Source organism: Mytilus galloprovincialis, chromosome 11 (assembly GCF_965363235.1).
Source record: "Mytilus galloprovincialis chromosome 11, xbMytGall1.hap1.1, whole genome shotgun sequence".
Taxonomy (NCBI): Eukaryota; Metazoa; Mollusca; class Bivalvia; order Mytilida; family Mytilidae; genus Mytilus; species Mytilus galloprovincialis.
This window is the reverse complement of record NC_134848.1, coordinates 20651218-20673914: the sequence shown is the minus strand read 5'-3', so window position 1 is coordinate 20673914 and position 22697 is coordinate 20651218. Positions and strand designations below refer to the sequence as shown.

The 22697-nt window shown below is 33.0% G+C and overlaps 1 protein-coding gene across 9 annotated transcripts in view; it reads right to left on the bottom strand.

Moving 5' to 3' along the window:
- LOC143051848 (atrial natriuretic peptide receptor 1-like) overlaps nucleotides 1-22697 on the bottom strand; it is a 375823-nt gene that overhangs the window by 176918 nt on the left and 176208 nt on the right. Inside the window, exon 1 of one of the 9 annotated variants that reach the window (XM_076224829.1) lies at nucleotides 521-1995. The exons of the other annotated variants lie outside the window; for them this stretch is intronic. Coding sequence (XP_076080944.1) covers nucleotides 521-1226 — 706 coding nt within the window. The 5' untranslated portion in view covers nucleotides 1227-1995. Of the gene's footprint in view, nucleotides 1-520; nucleotides 1996-22697 lie in introns of those variants that run through there. 9 annotated transcript variants of the gene reach the window in all.

Genomic DNA, 22697 nt, shown 5'->3' with positions numbered 1-22697 from the left:
ATGTCCAGTATAAAAGCTCTACAGTAGAAAGTAGAAATTCTACTCTGCATTAATACACACCCACCGAGTAGTTACTAGTAGAGGAAACTAGTTCTTGCCGAAAATACAAAAGATTTTTTTTCTTCAATTACGATAAATACACGTTTTGTATTGAATGCCATTGTTTTTGTTGATACTAAGTGTATCTTGGACGTACTACCATGATCATGCATATTGTTTTTCCCTTTTTTGTCAGAAATGATGATAGGAGTTTTAAACGACCTTGTCTGGCTATACAGCCCTAGCACGGTCGGGAATATGAGTGTTGGATTCTTTACGTACAGACTTTGACTTCAATACTTCCACGATAAAGCACATTGCTTTCCCCTTTTTGTCAGAAATAATGATGGAAGTTTATACGGACTTTGTTTGGCTGTACGAGGGCTGTACAGCCATCGTACTATCAAAAATTAGGATTTTGGATGTTTATATACAGACTAGGACTTTTATACATTTGCTGTTTTGCACATGTCACACTTACTTGCATATTTATTTCCGATCTTTTCCGGAAGAACTCGTAAACTGTTCGGCTCTGATGTATCAAAGAGATGTTTGTCGTACGTGAACGTTTCCTGTAAGTTATTGCTTTTCGGGTTTAACCTTAACCGGCTAACAATAGTAGATCCAAGTAAATACCAATACCCGTACATTATTCCAACATCGGTACGTTCTGTTATCAGGAAGATTTTATTCCACTTCAATTTATTTATTAATCTTATTGTTGCAATTGCAACAGAATCAAAGCTTGCCGGCATAATTCGTGTAAGAGTCGGATATTCCTTCTTGCGATTACTCTTGAAATCATCTGCAAATCCTCCGGCACTTATGATAGGAATTTTCCAAAATGGAGCATAACGCGCAACCGGCGATAAACTGTAGTCACATACGGGTCCGAAAAATACGTGTGTTCCCGTATTCATCGCGCGAAATGCTTCTATTGGCGCATTCACCATGTTACAGTTAGTATCAACATAAGTTTCGTTTATTTCAATAAATGGTAAATAATGTTTACTTTGAACTTTTTCTATTCCAATTTCAATAGCCGGTCTAATTTTCATGGTTGAAAATAATCTAGATTCTGGTAAACTAGGTACCATTATAGTTAGATTTATAGTTGTTATCGACATTACTCTCTCAAAATGAATAAAAACACAAATTAAATCCAACACTATTATTTTGCTCCACATGATGACAATTTGATCCTTGAACTTATTATGATACTTTGAAAGTTTATCTCTTCCTCGTGAAGCAAATTAAAACCTACTTTTATTGTCCCTTCTTTCACAACTGAACAATTCTTATAGTTTTAAACTACACTTGAAATATTTGAAATATAATGCATATACTTTATTTTTTATATTGAAGATATATCCGTGTCAAACAATTAAATATCTAAAACTTACTTCACCGAGACTATACTCCGTATATTCATTCCACTTATTTTACATGCTTCACAAAATCATCAAATCAACGTCCTTAAAACGTTTGTATCAGCCTATAAACTTTTACAAGTAAACGCTTATGAATGACCGTTGTCTTAATGGAAAACTAAACTCAGCTCAATTTCGGTAAGAGAATGATGGATTATTCGCAATTAAATGCTTACTGAGAAAGAACTAATCGGTCTTCTATTCCAATAATCTCAAATGATTATAGCCTCTAACAAACACAAAAAGAAACTCAAAGTCCTGGAAAACTATTTCAGAATATAACATTCAAGCGTTATGCTCTTTACATATCTATGTTTGTTTTGCCCTTATGCATTTTCTAATGTGCAGAAGTTTTAACTCCACCTCTTTCCTCATCTAAGTAACTGAGAAACATACCACTATTACAATCATTTATAAATGCACAGATTGGTTTTTGCCAGATGTGAGTCGGACTGCAGTTTTACGGTTATAGGATAAATATCTTCACTTGATCAGTCATTGAGTAGTTCATCACTACGACTATATTTATCCAATTCATGAAATAATAATCCCAAACTATTGTAATGGTGTTGTGGTTTACTATATCACAGAACATTTGTATCTATAAATCACGGGAAAGTGTTTTGTCCTGCCACTGAATATTCCAAAAATGCGATAGTATTGAATCATATTACGGAAAAACATTTAGAATATGTTTATTTAATAATTAAGTTTACCAGAAGAAAAAAAATCGCACACATTTCTGTTATTTTTCACGAAGAAATATTTAAACCATAACTGAATATCAAAAGATGCATGAATTTAATGAAACTATGAAAGTATATTCCTATCAGTACAATTTAATAAATTGATAATAACTCCATTCAATATAATATAAAAATCACAGAAATTTCCCTGTCGTTATGTATGAAGAATTCTTCTTTAATTCAAGTAGCGGTTACGAGGTGTTAAACACAATGTCAACAATTATCACTATAAATCTCGCTGTAAATCTCGCCATATTTGTCAATTTACTGTCAATGTGTATTCAAACAGTTCACATTGTACGTCGGTTAATAAAAAGTATACACCAGGTTTCTGAGTAAATAGAAAGTCACTGATCCAAATTTAACGAAGAGTTAAGCAAATCACATTTTCTGTGTCGTATGATTAACGGTACTTTTCTATAGTGACTTCCACGTTGGTGGATAACGTAAGTGTTTCTCTTATCAAGCAAAGATCATATTCATTAAAACACAAGAATGACGACGATTTTTTAATGAGTAGATTGCAGAAGTCAAATATTTACACGGTGCTTTTTGTGTAAAGGTGAAAATATTTACACAGTGTTATTTTACTGCAAAGGTGAAGCTAGTATCACGTTTAAGTATTTGTTAATATCATTTGATTAAAAAGATTAATCAATTTATCTTATAACTAGTTTCGTTTGTTGTACATTTCGTTATATTGACTACAGATGTTAATCAAGTCTCTATTGTTTCCTAAGTTGATGAAAAGTGCAGAGGGTACCCGAAAAGGTTTGACACACATAAAACCTGTGTTAAATAACAATCGGTCGTAGTTTTTAATTAACCACAAATTCGTCACTACCTTGGTGTCAAATTAAGTATCTACAAGACCAACATGAAGATGGCATTTAAAACCTATATATTTCCTCAATCAAATAATCGTATATAAATTCTCTACATCAAATAATCATATTTGTTTGATCAGGTTCTTCTTGTCTAATAAGCAATTCAGATTTTGTTTCTGATTAATATATTCACGCTCATGTTTTGAATTTTAAAATGGAATGTTCGCATCATTTGTCCCATGTAACCACTCTTGCTAAGGTCATTGATTTTATTATTTTAACACTTTAAAGGTGAAATGCTATCTTTCTCAGAATACTTTTTATATCAATTTCTTTCTTATTGAACTTTCGTGTTAATATAATTGGGACACGTTTCTTCCTGTATGAAATTTTCACTGGTTTCAGGTTGTAAATTTCAAATATCAAAATACTTATTTTATAATATACACGAGTAAGACAAATACTCTTTGGTATCAAACTTCACACAAGAATATCAGTAATTGTCTTATTATCCCTTTAAAGTTTCTTCTCGTCTAACCAATAGCCAAACATTAAAATATCCAATAATTGGCAATGATAACATGTCGAAGACCATTCTAAGTTTTATCTTGTGTGTCCGATCCTTTTGTCATGCATTACTTCGTCAATAAAATATGTTTTACGTAATAAATGCAAATAGCTTTTGCAATTCATTCACCAATTAAGATGCACATATCAAAATTCGAACCGAGTAAATATATGGTATGATATGCAATATATTATCAAATCCCGACGGTTTAAATAGATATATTCTTTCATACACGATATGCTTTTATCGCGACACATGCAATCAGTATAATAGATGGTATCTATCTTACAGGATTTCATGTCAAAGACGATCTACTCCTGTCATTTTAATAAATACCTCAATCCTCGGTTTATACTTTTATCAATAACTAATACATTTTATCAAATAACATTGGTTTAATATGTCAAGTCCAACTGTTGCCTTACAAGATGGGTTATAATGTCTGTCTACCCACAAACACTATTATTTAAATATAAAACATATTTCTAGAGATAATTGTCAAAAAGGCTTATTCTATTTTTCACTATAACTGCTGTTAAAAAAGTTGTTTCAATAATTTGCAAGTATGAATAACCCACTGTTGCCTTACAAGAAGAGTTATAAATTCTTCTTATCACTTAAAATAAATTTTCACTTTTTATCCAATCAGAACATAGATATTTGTCTGGAAAATTGTTTTCTTTCATTCACTATTGCTGCAGTTGAAAAAAGCAAATTAAGGTTTCCAAAGTTCTTAGGTTCTTTTCATTTAAACACTTCTGTTTTGTAATTTTTGAGCAAGGTGTTTCGATATGCGAACTATGAATGATGCTGACTAAATTCTTGGCTATTATTATCCGATTGAATGGAGGAGAATAAATGACGGAAATTTGTTCATTCTTATTGAGCAATATTCATATTCGTTGTCCGATATCAATCATTCGAGTACACCTTTTGTTGTAACGTTATACGTCACTCGAACTATCGACTACAATTAAACGAAAACAGATAAAGAAATGTCAGAATTCTGTGATAGTTCAGCAACTTCCACCTAGACAGATGCGAGACAAAAACATAAACAATCTGCATTTTTGTACCGTTGTTATACATTTTGTTAGTACATAGGGAACCGTGCCCAATTCACTGATAATACGCATTTTTTTCCATGATTACAATTTCCAGAAGTGTGGCAGCTATCAGCATGCATGAATGCACCAGTGTTTAGATCAACAACGTTTGCAATTAAGTACGCCCTCCTAATAAAATGAAAGACTCGTCCCTTTTCAACGATTGCAATTTCAATTTTCTTGCTTTTCCTGTGTAAAAGTAAATATAGACGTCTAGAGCTTTCAAAAGTCTTGGAATTCACAATTTTCATCTTCGTTTTAATCACGTAAAAGAAACATTGTTCATAGAAAGGATATTCACTGAAGCGTGATGCAATAAAGTCCTTTGCTCCGAGACAATGGAATTCCAGAATATTGCTATTGAGTTATATTGCAGTTCAATTTGGCATAACTATTTTACTTGTAGAGAGTAGATGCTATGTAGCACAAATACAAGCATTGTCAATAATACTCCGTGAAAAAAATTCATATATCGTTTTAATTTTAAGTGCTTACTTTTACGGGTTAAACGACGTCTGAGCTAATTAGCTTGATGTAACTGCATGGTGCCAAAGTTACATTTCTGTACAATACACAGGTCAATACGCACATACATATTAGTAGAAAAATATTTTCAAGATATTTTGATATCGGATTGAGCATCATATTTATCCGCCATTACGTGTCATCTCGGACATTTTTTTTTTCTCAATCAATTAGAAAATATTAGGTGTTGAACATTTCCATTTCTCGATAAATAATTCAACTTGCAATTTTAATCCTAATTGAAGTTTTTCTTTTGAAAAGATTGTTTTAATTTCTGTCAACTACACCATGTATGAACATAACAATTTATGATGTATTCCCTTTGCTACCAAGTTTAATTAAATTCTAATCAGCCAATGTAAAAATTCAATGCTTTTTAAAAGGATTATACATCATGATTGATCACGTGTTAGTTAAAGAATCAAACATTTTCTAGTTCCATAAAAATCGAATTTCCTCGGCTCTCTTTTGAACCATTTACTACGACGTCGATTTTGTTTGAAATCTATATGTATATGTATCCGACGACATAAAATAAAGACCTCTTTACATAATTTTAACCACTATAAAACAAATAATCCTTTCAACAAAGAAAAACAAAATGGCATAAAGACACTCTATAAAGTACATTTGCACAAATGAAACACAAGTATACATGCAAAAAGGTCGAAATAACATAATGGCGGGATGAATACATACCGAGCCACGCCAAAAGTATATTATCAAAAATGGACTAATAGACAGTAAATTTCAAATATATATCAAGACAAATAGAAAATACACTAATATGCGCACTTAAGACGGAAAACAACGGAAGTACATACAATTTATACTTCAAGACAATCATGTATTACTTGTTAAGTATACTGAATACTTATCAACAAGGTCGTGATACCTTCCGAAGAAAATTGATAGAAAAAGGACGAGACATATTTTGACATTACGCTGGTTTTCGACTTTCTGCTTAGACATTGGTGACATTTTATGAATCTGAGTAGCAACTGAAAGCTCTTGAATACCGAACGAATTGGAAAATGTCTATCCCATATGCAGGTGAAGTTGGTATATTGCTGCTATGGCGAGGAATTTTATAATTTAAAAATTAAAATCGTCTCGTTTGTAACCCAGATTTGTTTTCTCTGAATCGATTGATGACTTATGAACACCGGTATACTACTGTTGCCTACATTTGTTATATATAATATTACTGAGAATACTGTTTATGTCAAATTCGATGTATAAAGATAAATAAAATGAGGTGATGTTTGCTGTTTCTTTTATTCCTAGTTCTGGTGCATATATTTTTATAGAACCAATCAGAAAAGTTTGAATTCATTCTGAAACGAAATTTTTAAATATATCTAAAAGTGAAAATAAGTGCCTGTCTTTTTTGATATTCTTGTGCTGACAAGTGTCTGAAGGAACTCTGATTTATAAGAAAATAAGAATATACTGTCTAGTTAAAAACTTCACGAATAATATTAAATGTAATGATAAAGTTGACTTCATGACTAAATCTCACTGAGCCTCAACAAAAAGTAATCTTTCCGCGGAATTATAACAATTCCTTCACCGTTTTAATCTCATATTACATCGTAACACTACTTTTATGTCAAACCCATCATCCAAAAAACAAACAAATAGTTAATGATAATCAAATTATCCCACAATGCATCACACTAACAAAACAGAAACAGTATTTACGTTCGAACGGTTAGGGTTTTATTTAAACAGTCGGATCAATTTTGTAATCAATGTAGCTCTAATATCCATTTTATTTTATATTATTTTCAATTAGTACAATTATCTAGGGAAATGAGACTTTCCTGTTGTTCATATTTAGAAATAGTTTCAATTTCCTTATGAAGAGTAAAAACCATTTCATATGTCAAACAATAAAGGCAGAATATGATGCAAAATGTATTGGTTTCATTATGAGTGTCTGGATTTTTACAGCACGTGGTATTTGGCTGAATTTTTGTTTAGATGAATGGTTTTATATCTTTCAATTAGTTTAGATGCATCATACAAATATTGCATGCGGTGGTTCACATATACTGATTTGTGTTGGTTTGACATTAGTTTCTGAGATACGGAAGCAGAAGACTTGAAATTGAAAATTCAGGTGCGGATCCAGCCATTTTAAAAAAAGGGGGGTCTTTACCCAGGACAAAATGGGGGGTTCCAACTATACGTCCCCATTCAAATGCATTGATCGTCCAACAAAAAAAGGGGGATTCCAATCCCCGGAACCCTCCCCCTGGATCCGCCACTGGGATTAGAAAGGAATTTATACGTTTGAGAGCATTTATAGAGAAACTTAAACCGATTATGGTGAACTTCATCCGAATTATTTATAAAGGGGTAATACTAACTCAAAGAAAAACAGACAACACCTTTACCAAAAGAGTAACCAGTTACTGCAATCTGATATTTAGTTTTAGTTTGTAACCTTGATTTGGTTTCTCTCAGTCGATTTATGACTTTTGAACACCCGTATTCTACTTTTGCCTTTATTTGACCAATGGTACCCGGTGTGTACTTTATAATTTTCTTAATATACCGTGCTTATGATTATTGTGTGTTATTGCACACTATTTATACACCTACTAGTTAACTACCATCATACTTATACAGCTGGTAGGAACCAGGTGGAACTGAACACTTATCACCCGGTATTGTAAACCAGATGAAGTTTTGTGCCAATAACCTATGCCTTGTGGTTTGCGAGAAAATGTCACGACATTTCTATGGTATAAAGATAATATTAAATATATAAATCTTCGGACAACAGGCATTACATAGAGAATATCTTAGAAACTAAGCACGTGTCATACAGCATAACCAGATTAGACTTGATGTTGCATTTTAATTATAATATGAGCGTCACTGATGAGTCTTATGTAGACGAAACGCGCGTCTGACGTACTAAATTATAATCCTGGTACCTTTGATATAATTGTAATTGCTGGAAAAAAAAATTAAAAATGGGGCGATGGTATAGTGAGGAAATCTTGAGAATATTTTTTCTATATTCGAGAGGTTGAGTTTTTATTGAGAGACCACTTGTTATGGTTATTTACCACGTTTAAGGAGTATTTTTGAATATATAAATATAAACGTACACAACTAAAACAAACGTCTACTTCCTTCACTTGATACAAAAAATATATTCAATTTTTTTTTTTTAACTTTTGAAACAGTCATGCAATTCATCTTGTTTACAAATGTGGTCAAATAAAAAGTTTCGTTTTTAGATATTAAAAATATTGCAAAACAACACAGTAAAATAATGTCACTGTCAATGATGCAGTTTTCAATCGCTTTATTTCTTTTTCCTATTATAGTAATTGATTAAAATTGATTTACAATTTTTCAATGGTAAATATAATATTTAAATACAAGATGGAGTTACAATCCTATCGCTACTTGCACTTTCCACAACCAATTATACTCCATTCACACGACACAATAAAATCGATTTGACAACAATACTGGCTTGCATGCATTCACACATATCTGCATATTCCGGTTTAAATGCGTATTTATGAATCCGGAGTCAAACCCCTTGAGGTAGGTAGTTGGACATCAGATTTCAACTAACATAGGTTTTGAGTCTCGAATAAATATACTTGAGAACCCAAACGCCTATTCTAATCTAATACATATCAATGCTCATACCAACTATTTTACTAATTTTTGGCGCCAGAAATCACGTGCATCCATAATTCATTAAATAATAGAATCACGTAATTATACCAACTGAATTTTAATTATATATGATTAATCATAATATCCGATTTGAATCTAGCATACGTTATAACAAGGTGTTATTCAACGCCTTTTTGCTGGGATAAAACTTCATTTCAATGGAAATATGATCGTGGGAAAATGTCATTCCAAAAAACTTTTTCGAAAAGAAATAACCAGCTACCCTTGTTTGATTTTATGTTAAAAAGTTTTTGCAAACATGTGTAGCCATGGCTGTCAATAACTATTTTGGTAACTGGCTTGACTGCAACTGTATATTTAGACTCTATGTAAGTAGTGACAACTTCATCTGTTTCAGTAAAAGTAACCAATAATACGATTTTCTATTTGTTTTATTTTCTCTAATAGGGCTATGATAGGGATAAACAATAGTGTTTTGATAGTCTAGTTCAACTATTCAAGCAACATTATTTCACATGCCTATAGATATAAAAAGACACTTTGTTCTAGCTTTATTTAGTTTATCATCACAATTAAAACTAACAAATGGCATTCTATATGTTTTTCTAACTCGGTTAATGTTCAAACTAGCATTTCCAATTTTGGCTTTTTATTTTTGTTAGAAAAATAACCATATAAAAAAGTTTAATAAGTAACAAGATTCCAAAGAAAAATTGCAATTTGTACTTATTTAATATGTTTTTTAACTGTTGTTAAGAATTCAATTTAGTTCTTTTTCATTTATGATTAATCGTTCAGTCTTGAGTTAAAACGTAAACAACTGATTTATTAATTCACTGGCATTCGAAACTACCTGAAGACATCTTATAACACCCAAATTACAAAAGGCAACGAGCTGATAATGTTTAAAAACCAAATGAGACCTGCCACAACACCAATAGAGATTTTACAAACTGATGAAAAACACCCAAAAGCCAAATTTATGCATATATACATATTGAAAAAGATCAATTAATTGATAAAATATTTTATCATTAAGATTTCTGACAGCCAGAACTCTGATACTGAATTTCAAAGCATAGGTTATTGCTTCAAGTGACATATGCAGTGACCCTGGTATTTGTAAATACGCTTTTGTTATCTTAATTCTGCGACTAATATATAAATAAATGAATTAGTCTAAATTTGAACTACAAATATAACAAGGGAAACAAATCGTTTTGTGAAGGCCGTATTTCACTGTTAATAGCTTCATCAAGTCCGCTCACTTGTGATTTCTTACGAACGTTTCTTCAACCTCCAAGACAAGTCAGAGCCGTACTGAAGTCGGAGTCCCAAAGCCTATTAAATACAACAATGTCTAGCCAGCCGTACTGAAGTCGGAGTCTCAAAGCCTATTAAATACAACAATGTCTAGCCATTGGAATGCACAGTGACAAGTCAGAGCCGTACTGAAGTCGGAGTCTCAAAGCCTATTAAATACAACAATGTCTAGCCAGCCGTACGGAAGTCGGAGTCTCAAAGCCTATAAAATACAACAATGCCTAGCCATTGGAATCCACACTGATAAGTCAGAGCCGTACTGAAGTCGGAGTCCAAAAGCCTATTAAATACAACAATGTCAAGCTATTGGAATGCATACTGATAAATCAGAGCCGTACTGAAGTCGGAGTCCAAAAGCCTATTAAATACAACAATGCCTAGCCAGCCGTACTGAAGTCGAAGTCTCAAAGCCTATTAAATACAACAATGCCTAGCCAGCCGTACTGAAGTTGGAGTCCCAAAGCCTGTTAAATACAAAAATGCTTAGCCAGACGTACTGAAGTCGGAGTCTCAAAGCCTATTGAATACAACAATGCCTAGCCAGCCGTACTGAAATCGGAGTCTCAAAGCCTATTAAATACACTTATGTCTAGCCAGCCGTACTGAAGTCGGAGTCTCAAAGCCTATTAAATACAACAATGTCTAGCTATTGGAATGAAGTCAGAGTCCCAACGCCTATTAAATATAACAATGGTTAGCCGTTGGAATGAAATCGGAGTCTCAAAGCCTTTTAAATACAACAATGTATAGCCATTGGAATGAAGTCGGAGTCCCAAAGCCTATTAAATACAACAATGTCTAGCCATTTCAATGAAGTCGGAGTCCCAAAGCCTATTAAATACAACAATGTCTAGCCATTGGAATGTAGTCGGAGTCCCAAAGCTTATTAGATACAACAATGTCTAACCAGCCGTACTAAAGTCGGTGTCTCAAAGCCTATTAAAAACAACAATGTCTAGCCATTGGAATGAAGTCGGAGTCTCAAAGGCTATTAAATACAACAATGTCTAGCCAGCCGTATTGAAGTCGGAGTCCCAAAGCCTATTAGATACAATAATGTCTAGCCATTGGAATGAAGTCGGAGTCCCACAGCCTATTTAATACAACAATGTCTAGCCAGCCGTACTGAAGTCGGAGTCTCAAAGCCTATTAAATACAACCATATCTAGCCAGCCGTACTGAAGTCGGAGTCTCAAAGCCTATTTTATACGACAATGTCTAGCCAGCCGTACTGAAGTCTGAGTCTCAAAGCCTATTAAATACAACAATGCCTAGCCAGCCGTACTGAAGTCGGAGTCCCAAAGCCTGTTAAATACAAAAATGCTTAGCCAGCCGTACTGAAGTCGGAGTCTCAAAGCCTATTGAATACAACAATGCCTAGCCAGCCGTACTGAAATCGGAGTCTCAAAGCCTATTAAATACACTTATGTCTAGCCAGCCGTACTGAAGTCGGAGTCTCAAAGCCTATTAAATACAACAATGTCTAGCTATTGGAATGAAGTCAGAGTCCCAAAGCCTATTAAATATAACAATGGTTAGTCGTTGGAATGAAATCGGAGTCTCAAAGCCTTTTAAATACAACAATGTATAGCCATTGGAATGAAGTCGGAGTCCCAAAGCCTATTAAATACAACAATGTCTAGCCATTTGAATGAAGTCGGAGTCCCAAAGCCTATTAAATACAACAATGTCTAGCCATTGGAATGTAGTCGGAGTCCCAAAGCTTATTAGATACAACAATGTCTAACCAGCCGTACTAAAGTCGGTGTCTCAAAGCCTATTAAAAACAACAATGTCTAGCCATTGGAATTAAGTCGGAGTCTCAAAGGCTATTAAATACAACAATGTCTAGCCAGCCGTATTGAAGTCGGAGTCCCAAAGCCTATTAAATACAATAATGTCTAGCCATTGGAATGAAGTCGGAGTCCCACAGCCTATTTAATACAACAATGTCTAGCCAGCCGTACTGAAGTCGGAGTCTCAAAGCCTATTAAATACAACCATATCTAGCCAGCCGTACTGAAGTCTGAGTCTCAAAGCCTATTTTATACGACAATGTCTAGCCAGCCGTACTGAAGTCTGAGTCTCAAAGCCTATTAAATGCAACAATGTTTAGCCAGCCGTACTGAAGTCGGAGTCAAAGCCTATTAAATACAACAATGTCTAGCCAGCCGTACTGAAGTCGGAGTCTCAAATCCTATTAGATACAATAATGCCTAGCCATTGGAATGCACACTGTCCAGGTATCTACATATTGTTGACTCAACCAAAACAGTTTATCGGTTTCAATGGGATTTACTACAAGAGTAAATTCTAATTATAATTTCCACAATAGATAGACGAAAAATTCGAAGAAATACGAAAAGGGACATTCTTAGGAATTGAATTAAATTATTTTTTACAATTCTGTAAATAACATTACTATAATATAATTCAGACGATATACAACTTCCATGCAAAAAGACGCAGATGCAGGAGACGTGAAGTTTGTTTCATAACTAAAAGACATTTTTTCTCAATCGATTTAAAAATTTTGGACATTTGCGGTATTCTACTGTTGCCTCTATTCAGAGGATAACCTTCAGTCTCCGATAGGAAATTCCGCTGTCTTTAACACAATACTTAAACCTGCAAGTTGTCCATCTAATATGAATAAATTTGGCTAAAATATCAAAGATATACCTTCAAAGTCATTATTTATTTGTACAAGAAGTCTACAAAAACACAATTGAAAATAAATTTTGAGATTAAAACTCAACATCAGTTGATATTGTATTTAGGAAAAAAAGCCATTTATTAACAAAAAGGAAAGGAAATCATGCCCCCGTCAATAGATTAATAGCCCATGCCTATAGAGTTGACTTTTTTGCAGAATAAGATTAGTGCATGGATTAAACTATTGCAATATTTTAGCTATCGCTCCTTCCGCGTCATTTCAATTAACATCGACAGTTCGATTAAATTACTCTAAAACCAATGTTACAAAATCATTTGCTTAATCTTTATGGCGGGAATAATTGCGATAAATGAGCTGACAGGTTCAGGAGTTAGTAACCTTATCATTGCTGACAATTTATTAGGTTCCATTCTACCAAGGAAAATAGTATCATATTCTAGAGGGTCAAGATAGGATATCCTAATACTACATCGTATTCTACAGGGTCGAGATAGGGTAATAAAAAACTTCATTCATTGTATTTTGATCAAACCAGGCTTATGACGTAATTCGCCAGACGCGCGTTTCGTTACATACGACTCGTCAGCGACGCTCAGATCAAAATAGTCATAAAGCCAAACAGGAACAAAGTTGAAGTGCATTGAGGATCTAACTTTCCAAAAAAGTTAGCCAAATACGGCTAAGGTAAATTAATCGCGTAAAAGTAAAAAGATATGAAGGAAAACACTATGTTAAGAAAAGAAAAAAAAGGTCAACAAAACTACACAGAAAAATTGAGACTGAGGAATATAAAAAAGGCAACAGTAGTATACTGGTATTCAAACGTCATAAATCGATTGAGAAAAACAAATCCGGGTTACAAAACAAATCCAAGGGAAAAACCTCAACTATGAGAGAGTTACAAAGAAACAACAGGAACACCGAAATGCAAAAAAAAAAAAAAAAACCAAAACGCAAACACACATAGAAACGAACTATTTGATAACACCAGCCATATTTCTGACTTTGTACAGGACATTGTAAGAAAAAATGAATCTGATTAAACGGCTAGCCAAACCTCCAGCTGTATGATAATGTAAAAAGAATAACGATAAAACACTATGTGATAAAAATACAGCACGAACATATAAGTCCCAACAAAAGAATTGAACTTCAGAATCCTGGAAGGGTACACAATTGAAGAGTTATGATAACAAAAGAATTGCTCATTATATGGAAGTGGGTTTTTTTTAAAGTAAACTAGGACATAGACCTTTTTTAATTTCAAAACCTCAAAAATTAACTTTACAGCAGATGCTTGGTGAAGATTGCAAAAATTTCAAACTATAAAAACAGAAACATAACAAGATGTCAGAACTGCGACCTTACAACACAAAACACCTATTGGTTTATATACGTTCTTCAGAAATAGACAACTGTAAATGATATATTTTCGAGGGGAATATCAAGTTGAATTAAAGAAAGAAATGTGGGAATATATGATCTGCATTGGTCGAAGACGTTAATAAACAATCACAGGAAAGAGACCCCTAGAGCCATACAAAAGGATCACAAGAAAGAGACCCCTAGAGCCATACAAAAGGATCACAGGAAAGAGACCCCTAGAGCCATACAAAAGGATCACAAGACAAAGACTCCAGAGTCATACAAACGTTAAACAACGTACCACAATCACCGAGAGAGACATTGTTTATTTCCATTCAAATCAATTATGAAGCCCCACAGACTGTTTTGATTCTATTAGATAAATTCACAAACACTATAAAATTAGACCCAAGAGAATCAAGATATTAATTTCTGATAGAGAAGGTCATTAATAAACCCATCTATGAATATTGACCAATATAACATGAAAATAAGTGAAATAGTCTAGTCTTTCACTTATGGTCTTCTGACAGCATCATTATTTATCAGGCAGATCTTTTTTCACTTTAAATGAAATCAATAAAGAGATGTGAGTCCACTAGTCACCACCCGCTATGTGTAAGATATGAATAAAAGAACATTTGGGGTAATAGGCCAATCTCGAACGAAAAAGGTAAGCTGTAAATTTTGTCATTCAGTACACCACTACTTCGCAGGCGACACAGTGAAAAACACCAAAAACGGTAGAGATCGGAGGTGCATTTTCGAAAAAGGAAAAAAAAAATCAGAAGAGTAACACCGGATCCTACATACATTGTGTTCAATTAAAAATAAAAACAGTGACATTATTTTATGATTCTACCGTAAAATGTTTTATATTCAATATGTTTATTTTGTAAATCGCTCCGTTAGATTTGTTTTAATAAAACTTGTGTTTAATGGTATAGTGGAGAATATTTAGCAGTGAATGATCCCCCATTTAATTTACATGTCAAACATTATTAGAAAACGTTTGAATCGCGCAATTTATGTCATCATGAAAGTGTCTTGATATTGGTTGATTTAATATCTGTATCTGCAGTGTGGCACGGTAAGGTTTATTCTTGATATTCACAATAGCGTCTCGTCGATTTTATACGTGTTTGAATTTATATCAACATTTAAATCATCTTTTGACCTTATGTGTTAAAAATAAATCTTTTTTAAACCTTTATATGTGAATAATATCTAAATAAAAACCCTTTTGGGGCCCCGGGTCTTAATCAAAAGTTGTCTTTTTCTTGTTGAAAGTGAATGTCATTACAGTTTTTTCACATCGGAATCATCATTGATAAACTATCATGTTCTCTAGTGACTTTATTACTTTCGATTTTAAATGAAAATGTTGCTCGACTCATTTGAATGATGATTTAAAATAGATTGGATGTTTCACCGGTGATTGAAGCAACAACATCTAATGGCAGATCCAAGTGTGTTTCTAAGGACTGAACCCCTTCTTCATCGAATATGTTTAAATCATTTACAAATCACACGATTTGAAGCCTGAATCCTCCAACATACTTAATTTTTTGTAGACCAATGAATTGATTTTAAGCATAACGCCGGACTGTTCTTAACCGTATCGATACATATTTACCTAAGATATTGCAATCAAATTTAAAACTATTAACAACTGATTTTTTTTATATTAAAAAAACTAAGATATTGGTTTCTTCCATCTGCTTATTATTATGATGCAATTCGAAATGTAACGGCATTGCAGATTTGATGACATCCGCCCGTCAATTTTAATATGGATGGTCGAAGACATCAGTAACATTGATGCACACCCGCGGTCGATGTTTTCGGGATATTTGAAATATAACAGTTTCATTTTCAACATTGAAGATAATTGTTTTCAATTGGAATAACAGTACTTTATTCGAGAACCTGTCAATGTCACGTTCAATTTGACGTTCAAATATACGTTTTATCGTTATTCAATCTATTGCTTTTATCTGAACGAGAAAGACCAGATGTTGACCCATTTGCTATTACACAATAATACAAGCAACACATAGTAATTCAAAGCAAAATACTTGGTATGATATCATAGCTATTGACAAACATCACATAGTAATTCAGAACAGAATACTTGGTATGGCATCATAGCTATTGACAAACCGCACATAGCAATTCAGAACAAAATACTTGGTATGATCTCATAGCTATTGTTGACGGATAACGTGAGGAATTAAGGAACCTATAATCAACGATCCTCCACAGAAATTGTAATTATGTTGTAATTGTCATTCAAACAGCAGGAATCTGCATGAAAACAGATGTTAGAGATTGATTTTCTACTCTTGTGTCTTTCACGTACTGTCAGTTGTTGCTTGTTTAATGAAGGATTAAATTGGACAAAAGACGATTTAAATTTATTTTTTATCTCGAAGTAGCAGTTGTGGTTGTGCAATATTATGACTTCTACAAACAGCTTGAGCACGCTGGGTAAACGTCATTATTATTTTTTATTAAGTTATTAAAAATATGTCGCAAGTACTTAAGTTTGAAATATTAAAAAAAAACAGTCTTCAAAAACATAAACAGTAAGATACCATAAAAAATTGATAATCCGATTGAAGATTTTATGAATTAGATATTAAAGGGTTGCTTAAATATAGGACTACAAATGTACTTTGTATAATGTCAAAAAGGTCAGTGTCCATAAATACGATTGAAACGTCACAATTAAGATCGACATATTTACAATGTGTAAGTCAAAAAAACATATTAAAGAAAACTGCTGAATATTATGTAGATATTTGATTTCGTAGTTTAACAAGTCTGCATATAATTTATGTGAACTTCTTTAAACATCTTTTGTGGTTCACCTGTTCCTACGAAATCCATAAAAATTGGTGTTCTTTGATTAATAAGAACATCACAGTATTGTCTTAATAGTTAATTCTTTTTCGTCCTGAGAGTAGCATAAAATAAATGCTACTAGACGTTAAGCAAACACCTTTAATCAATAAATAATGTATTCAATTCATGACAATATTGAAAAGTTATTTAAACGAATGATTGTAAAATATTTAACCGTTCAGTCTATCTTTAAAGAGATTAAATTTCGACCATTAAATACAAATAAACCATCGCTTCTTTTATATAGCTATTGAAACTGTCAATTTAAAACTCAAACCATCATTTAATTTGTTCATATTTGTGTTAAATGAAAATTAATAATGTAGAGTAGTTGATAAGACTTGCCGCCCATTAAATATCCGCAATGTCGTTTAAGGTCAAAAGTATCAGTTTTAAAGGGATACATGTTTACTTTTACAGTGTATAGGTTTAAATTGAACCGAATCGATGTAGAAATTAAACAAGAAGAAAGGCTAATTTTATCTGTCATATTTTATCTTTCAATATACATTTATGTTTAAATGGATATATTACATAAACTTTTACTGAATCTTGAATATTACATATCGAGTTGGTAACCAATAACAATGTATAATCAAGTGCAGGCAACAACCCGCCAAAATAAACGAAAAACTATCAAGAATAAATTTCGAGATACAAAACAAGTTGTCTTTAAAATATCCATATTCTATATATATTCTTTGATAGGTCATCATTTTAATATGCATAATTATGTAGTCAGTACCGATTTGTTTATCACTAGATGTTCATTTTTACAATTATTCTTAAATCTTCAGTGATAATCGAGACCAAAGTATTTAAAATCCAAATCCAAAACTAATAGAAACTTTCTTCCTCCTTTCTTTGAAGAGCGAATAAACAAAAATACATTATAGCCAAATCAGAGTTAAGTATGAAAAAGATATATTCCTTTTATTAAAAAGATTTTCTAATTTATAACAGCAGATGTCAATCAAATTTCTTAAGAAATGCATGTTCAATTTTTTAAAATGCAACTAGCGGATAAGAAGCATTGTTTACACACTGATGGTGAACGTCTCGTCCCAGAGGATATCCCCAGCCAAGTAGACAGCACTTCGGTGTTGACATGAATTTCAATTATATGGAACGTATGATTAAAAACTAAGTATTTTCTTATCCCAGGCATAGATTACCGTAGCCATATTTGGCATAACTTTTTGAAAACTTTGGTCCTCAATGCTCTTCAACTTTATACTTCTTTGACTTTCCAACTATTTTCAGTGGCGGATCCAGAAATTTTCATAAGTGGGGGCCCACTGACTGCTCTAAGAGGGGGCCCGCTCCAGTCACGCTTCAGTGATTCCCTATATAAGCAAATTTCATTGACATCTGCTGTTATAAATTTTTTTCTCCCCCTAAATCCGCCTCTGATTTTGATCTCAACGTCACTGCTGAGTCTTATAAAGACGAAACGCGCGTCTGGCTAATCAATTGTATAAGCCTGGTACGTTTGATAAATATTTAAGGTGTCTGGTTTCATCTTAGATATTACATTTTATCATTCTATTGGACAAATGATATTGCAGGTATAATTGTTAGAAGTCACACAACATTTCATCATAGAATCGATCGTATATATTTTCATACAGAGATATTTGCCCCATACATTCCAATCGACAGCAGCAGGTAATCGAAAGCCTTCATTCGGAATGTTTCTTGTAATCAGAACTTGAAAGTCGTTGATTCAATGGTTGTGACAATATTCCTATAGAAATAATTAAGGTCAGAGTATTGTTAAATACAATCTTTCTATTAATTAGAAGCTGTCAAATTGACGGGTGTACAATATATATAAACGACCTCACTAATAGCTGCCAGTCAGCCGTGATTGCGATCAAATTTTGCTAGGGGACCGTCTCAAAATGCCACTGTTGATATATTTTGTTGACCCTGGCCTATGTTTTGAATGGTCCCAGTTGTAGCTACAGTTGTAACTGACACCTTGAGGTTCAAGAGAGACTGTCAAAAGACATATGTTATAAATAGATTTCTTGTAAACAAGATTGTAAGTGTGTTAACCTTGTACGATGATTGATTGATTGTTGGTTGCTTAACGTCCAGTGGCAAATATTTCATGCATATTCAGGACGAGACCAAGTTCACAATAAATGCAATAGGTAGGTTGTTGTAATAGAGGCCATCTAGGATGATGGTCGGGGAAATTTGGACTGCCACTGGAAAATGAGGGTATATTGGATAGGAACAGAAATTTTGCCTTGCAACAGGCCACCTACGGACCCCTCAAAAGAGTTGTTGCAAGGGTTCTTAACGTGCAAAGAGCGTGACACTCTCTTTACACGAGGCATCGGATTTAACGTCCCCCTTCTGACCGGACTTGACTGCAAACTTTCTATACCCCAGTCACCCTTGGGGTGAACCTTGTACGACAATCTTTTCATAAACACATTGAAAAGTACCGATCAAGAAATGAGTTTCATTATGTTACTTAGATTATTTCAGTTTCCTCTTATGGTATCTTTCAAAAGGGACACAGTTTGCAATACAAGAACCAGAGATTACAAAATATATTAAACAAACATCTGTTCTGTTTTTTTTTTAAATTTAAGAATATTATTCTCAATCTACACACTTATCAACTAAAGATACAAACACCATAAACTGTTATAAATTCTCATTTTATTCTTTTGATATATTTATTTTAAGCAAAATCTTTCACTATATACGTGTGATTGAAAAGGAGGACTTCAGGCTTAACTTGTCGTATGTAATAAAAGATCTCACACAGACTCTTCCCCTCTTCTTCTAATAAACTAATCATAGATACCAGGATTAAATTTTATATTTACGACAGACGCGCTTTTCGTCTACAATAGACTCATCAGTGACGCTCGAATCCAAAAAAATTAAAAACGCCAAATAAATGACGAAGTTAAAGAGCATTGGGGGCCAAAATTCCTAAAAGTTTTGCCAATACAGAGAAGGTTATCTATTCCTGAGTTAGAAAAGCCTTAATATTTCAAAAATTCAAAAATTTTGTAAACAGTTTATTTCACATCAATGATAATTCATGTCAGCATAGAGGTGCTGACTACTGGGCTGGTGATACCCACGGGAAATTAAAACACCACCAGCAGTGTCATCGACCCACCTGTTGTAAGTAAACTCATCATAGATACCATGATTTTATATTGTGGTGCATACGTCAATATTAAAACCAATAGATTAAAATAAAAAAAGACACATAAATAAACTCATCATAGATACCAGGATTAAAATTATGTACAACTGACGCGCGTTTCATAAAGGCAGTGAATTTAAGTATTGTAGTATTTACTCGAATAATGCATTTTCAATTATCTCCCTGTTGACGCATCTGATCTCGCTCAATTTTGTTTTTATGCTGTTAAATCGGATTTTTTCTTGGTTAGTATATTCAGAATTATCTCGGAATAAAAAAAAAAATGGAAACCGACCGCATTTGCAATGAGTTTTATTACAAGTGCATTTTAATACATGAACATAAATAATCGCTGTAATTCATTTTATGACCGACTGAATCTAATTCAGTTTTGTTGACATACACCATTGAAGCATGTTTCTGGAAATCAATTTAATTATCAGAAGGACCTGTAGCAGTTGCTGACATGTTAAATATATATGAAAAGAAAGCAATTGCACCCTGTCACGAGATTCTCGAATAATTATCGTGGTCATAAAAACCTGATACATATCGAAAATTTTTATTTTGAGAATGCAATGCAATCACGTTACACAATAAAGTAAAATAATAGTCTTTGTTAAGCCACGTAATGGAATAAAAACGAACCAGTAGTTGTACTATAGAAGGATATAAAAATGCGTACAGTAAAATTGCAACTATTAGTCGCGACCAAAGTTAAAGTTATATTTGCAATTATAACAATGGAACAGAAAATGTATGGATGAAAACAATAATTCCGAAACTATATTTGATATCTTATTAAAGCATAAACTTAAAGTATAATTGAGTTTGCCTTGCATAGCATCATTCAAAATACTTAGAGAATTTAGATCTGTTTATTCGTCAACTGATTGTTTTAGGAATCAATTTGTTCGATATCATATATTTTCTCCAATGCACAAATATTGTTAGTGGAACGGCAGTTTTAACTCTCAGGAAGTTGATTGCTTTTTTAGTACCTCGTACACGAATAGACTACCTACATACGGTGTAAGTCAACAAAACTGAAGGAGACCCAGTCTATCATATGCGATCATAATATGAAGTACAGTGATCGATTTTGTTCAAACATTTAAATCAGTTGCACTAAAACTTCTCATTCAGAATGATGTCAATTTCCTTTTTAAAGAGGCAACATCTTGATAAAACAACAATATAGCGTTACTCCTCACAATTTTATATACGTTTCAATGCATGTTCATATATGTTACTAAAGATTAAAACGATGACAGAAACGAAAAGTCCGGGAAATGTGGCATAGGAGAATTACTGTAAGAATATTGTATAAACTATGAAATTAGTACAATTAACAACATAAGAGTAATGAGATGTTATGATTGCAAATAAGATAAGTGTCCATTACAGAACAAAATCATTCATGCGTAACAATAGAGGCATACGTGATGACCAAAGTCTATACCGCAACGTAAACCAGGTCGTAAGTTGGGCAATGTCTATACCGTAATGTAAACAAGATCAGAATTAAAAGACTAATTAAATTGAGATTGGAAATGGGGAATGTGTCAAAGAGACAACTACCCGACCATAGGGAAGACAACAGCAATGCATGTAATTTAACAAGAATATGTCCACCATTATTTTATTTATTATTTTTACTGTAAGTCTGTTTTTTGTTATATCTACTTTACGTGAGTCTGCATTTATGTATGCCGTCATACGACAAAATTATTTTTATGTCTACCTGTGCGAATTTCAAACGCGCAATTTTACACCAGTAATGAAAACCTTCTTTCATTTATGGGTAGACTTTACATAGATAAATTCAGCCGTATAGGAAAAGCAAAATGAGAATGTTGAATTTGATGTATGCCTTTTTGTGCTACTTTGTTACATTTGTTGTTTATGTAGTGATATTAAGATGATAACACAATATTGACTGTTGTACCCCTATTTTTGACATTTTTACTCTTTGAGTATGTTTGTTTTGTTCATGCATCGTTGACAATGTAATGGAATTTGATGCGACTGTCATACAAGTGAGAGGTTTAGCTAGCTATAAAACCAGGTTCAATCCACCATTTTCTACATTAGAAAATGCCTGTACCAAGGCAGGAATATGACAGTTGTTATCCATTCGTTTGATGTGCTTGGACTTTTGATTTTGCCTTTTGATTTTTGATTTTCCTTTTTGAATTTTCCTCGGAGTTCAGTATTTTTGTGTTTTTACTTTTTCCATTATATTTATATAGATACATTGCATATAATAGAGATTTGTCAATAACTATCTGTAACGTGTTACACACGACGTTTTCAAGCAAGTCCATTCGT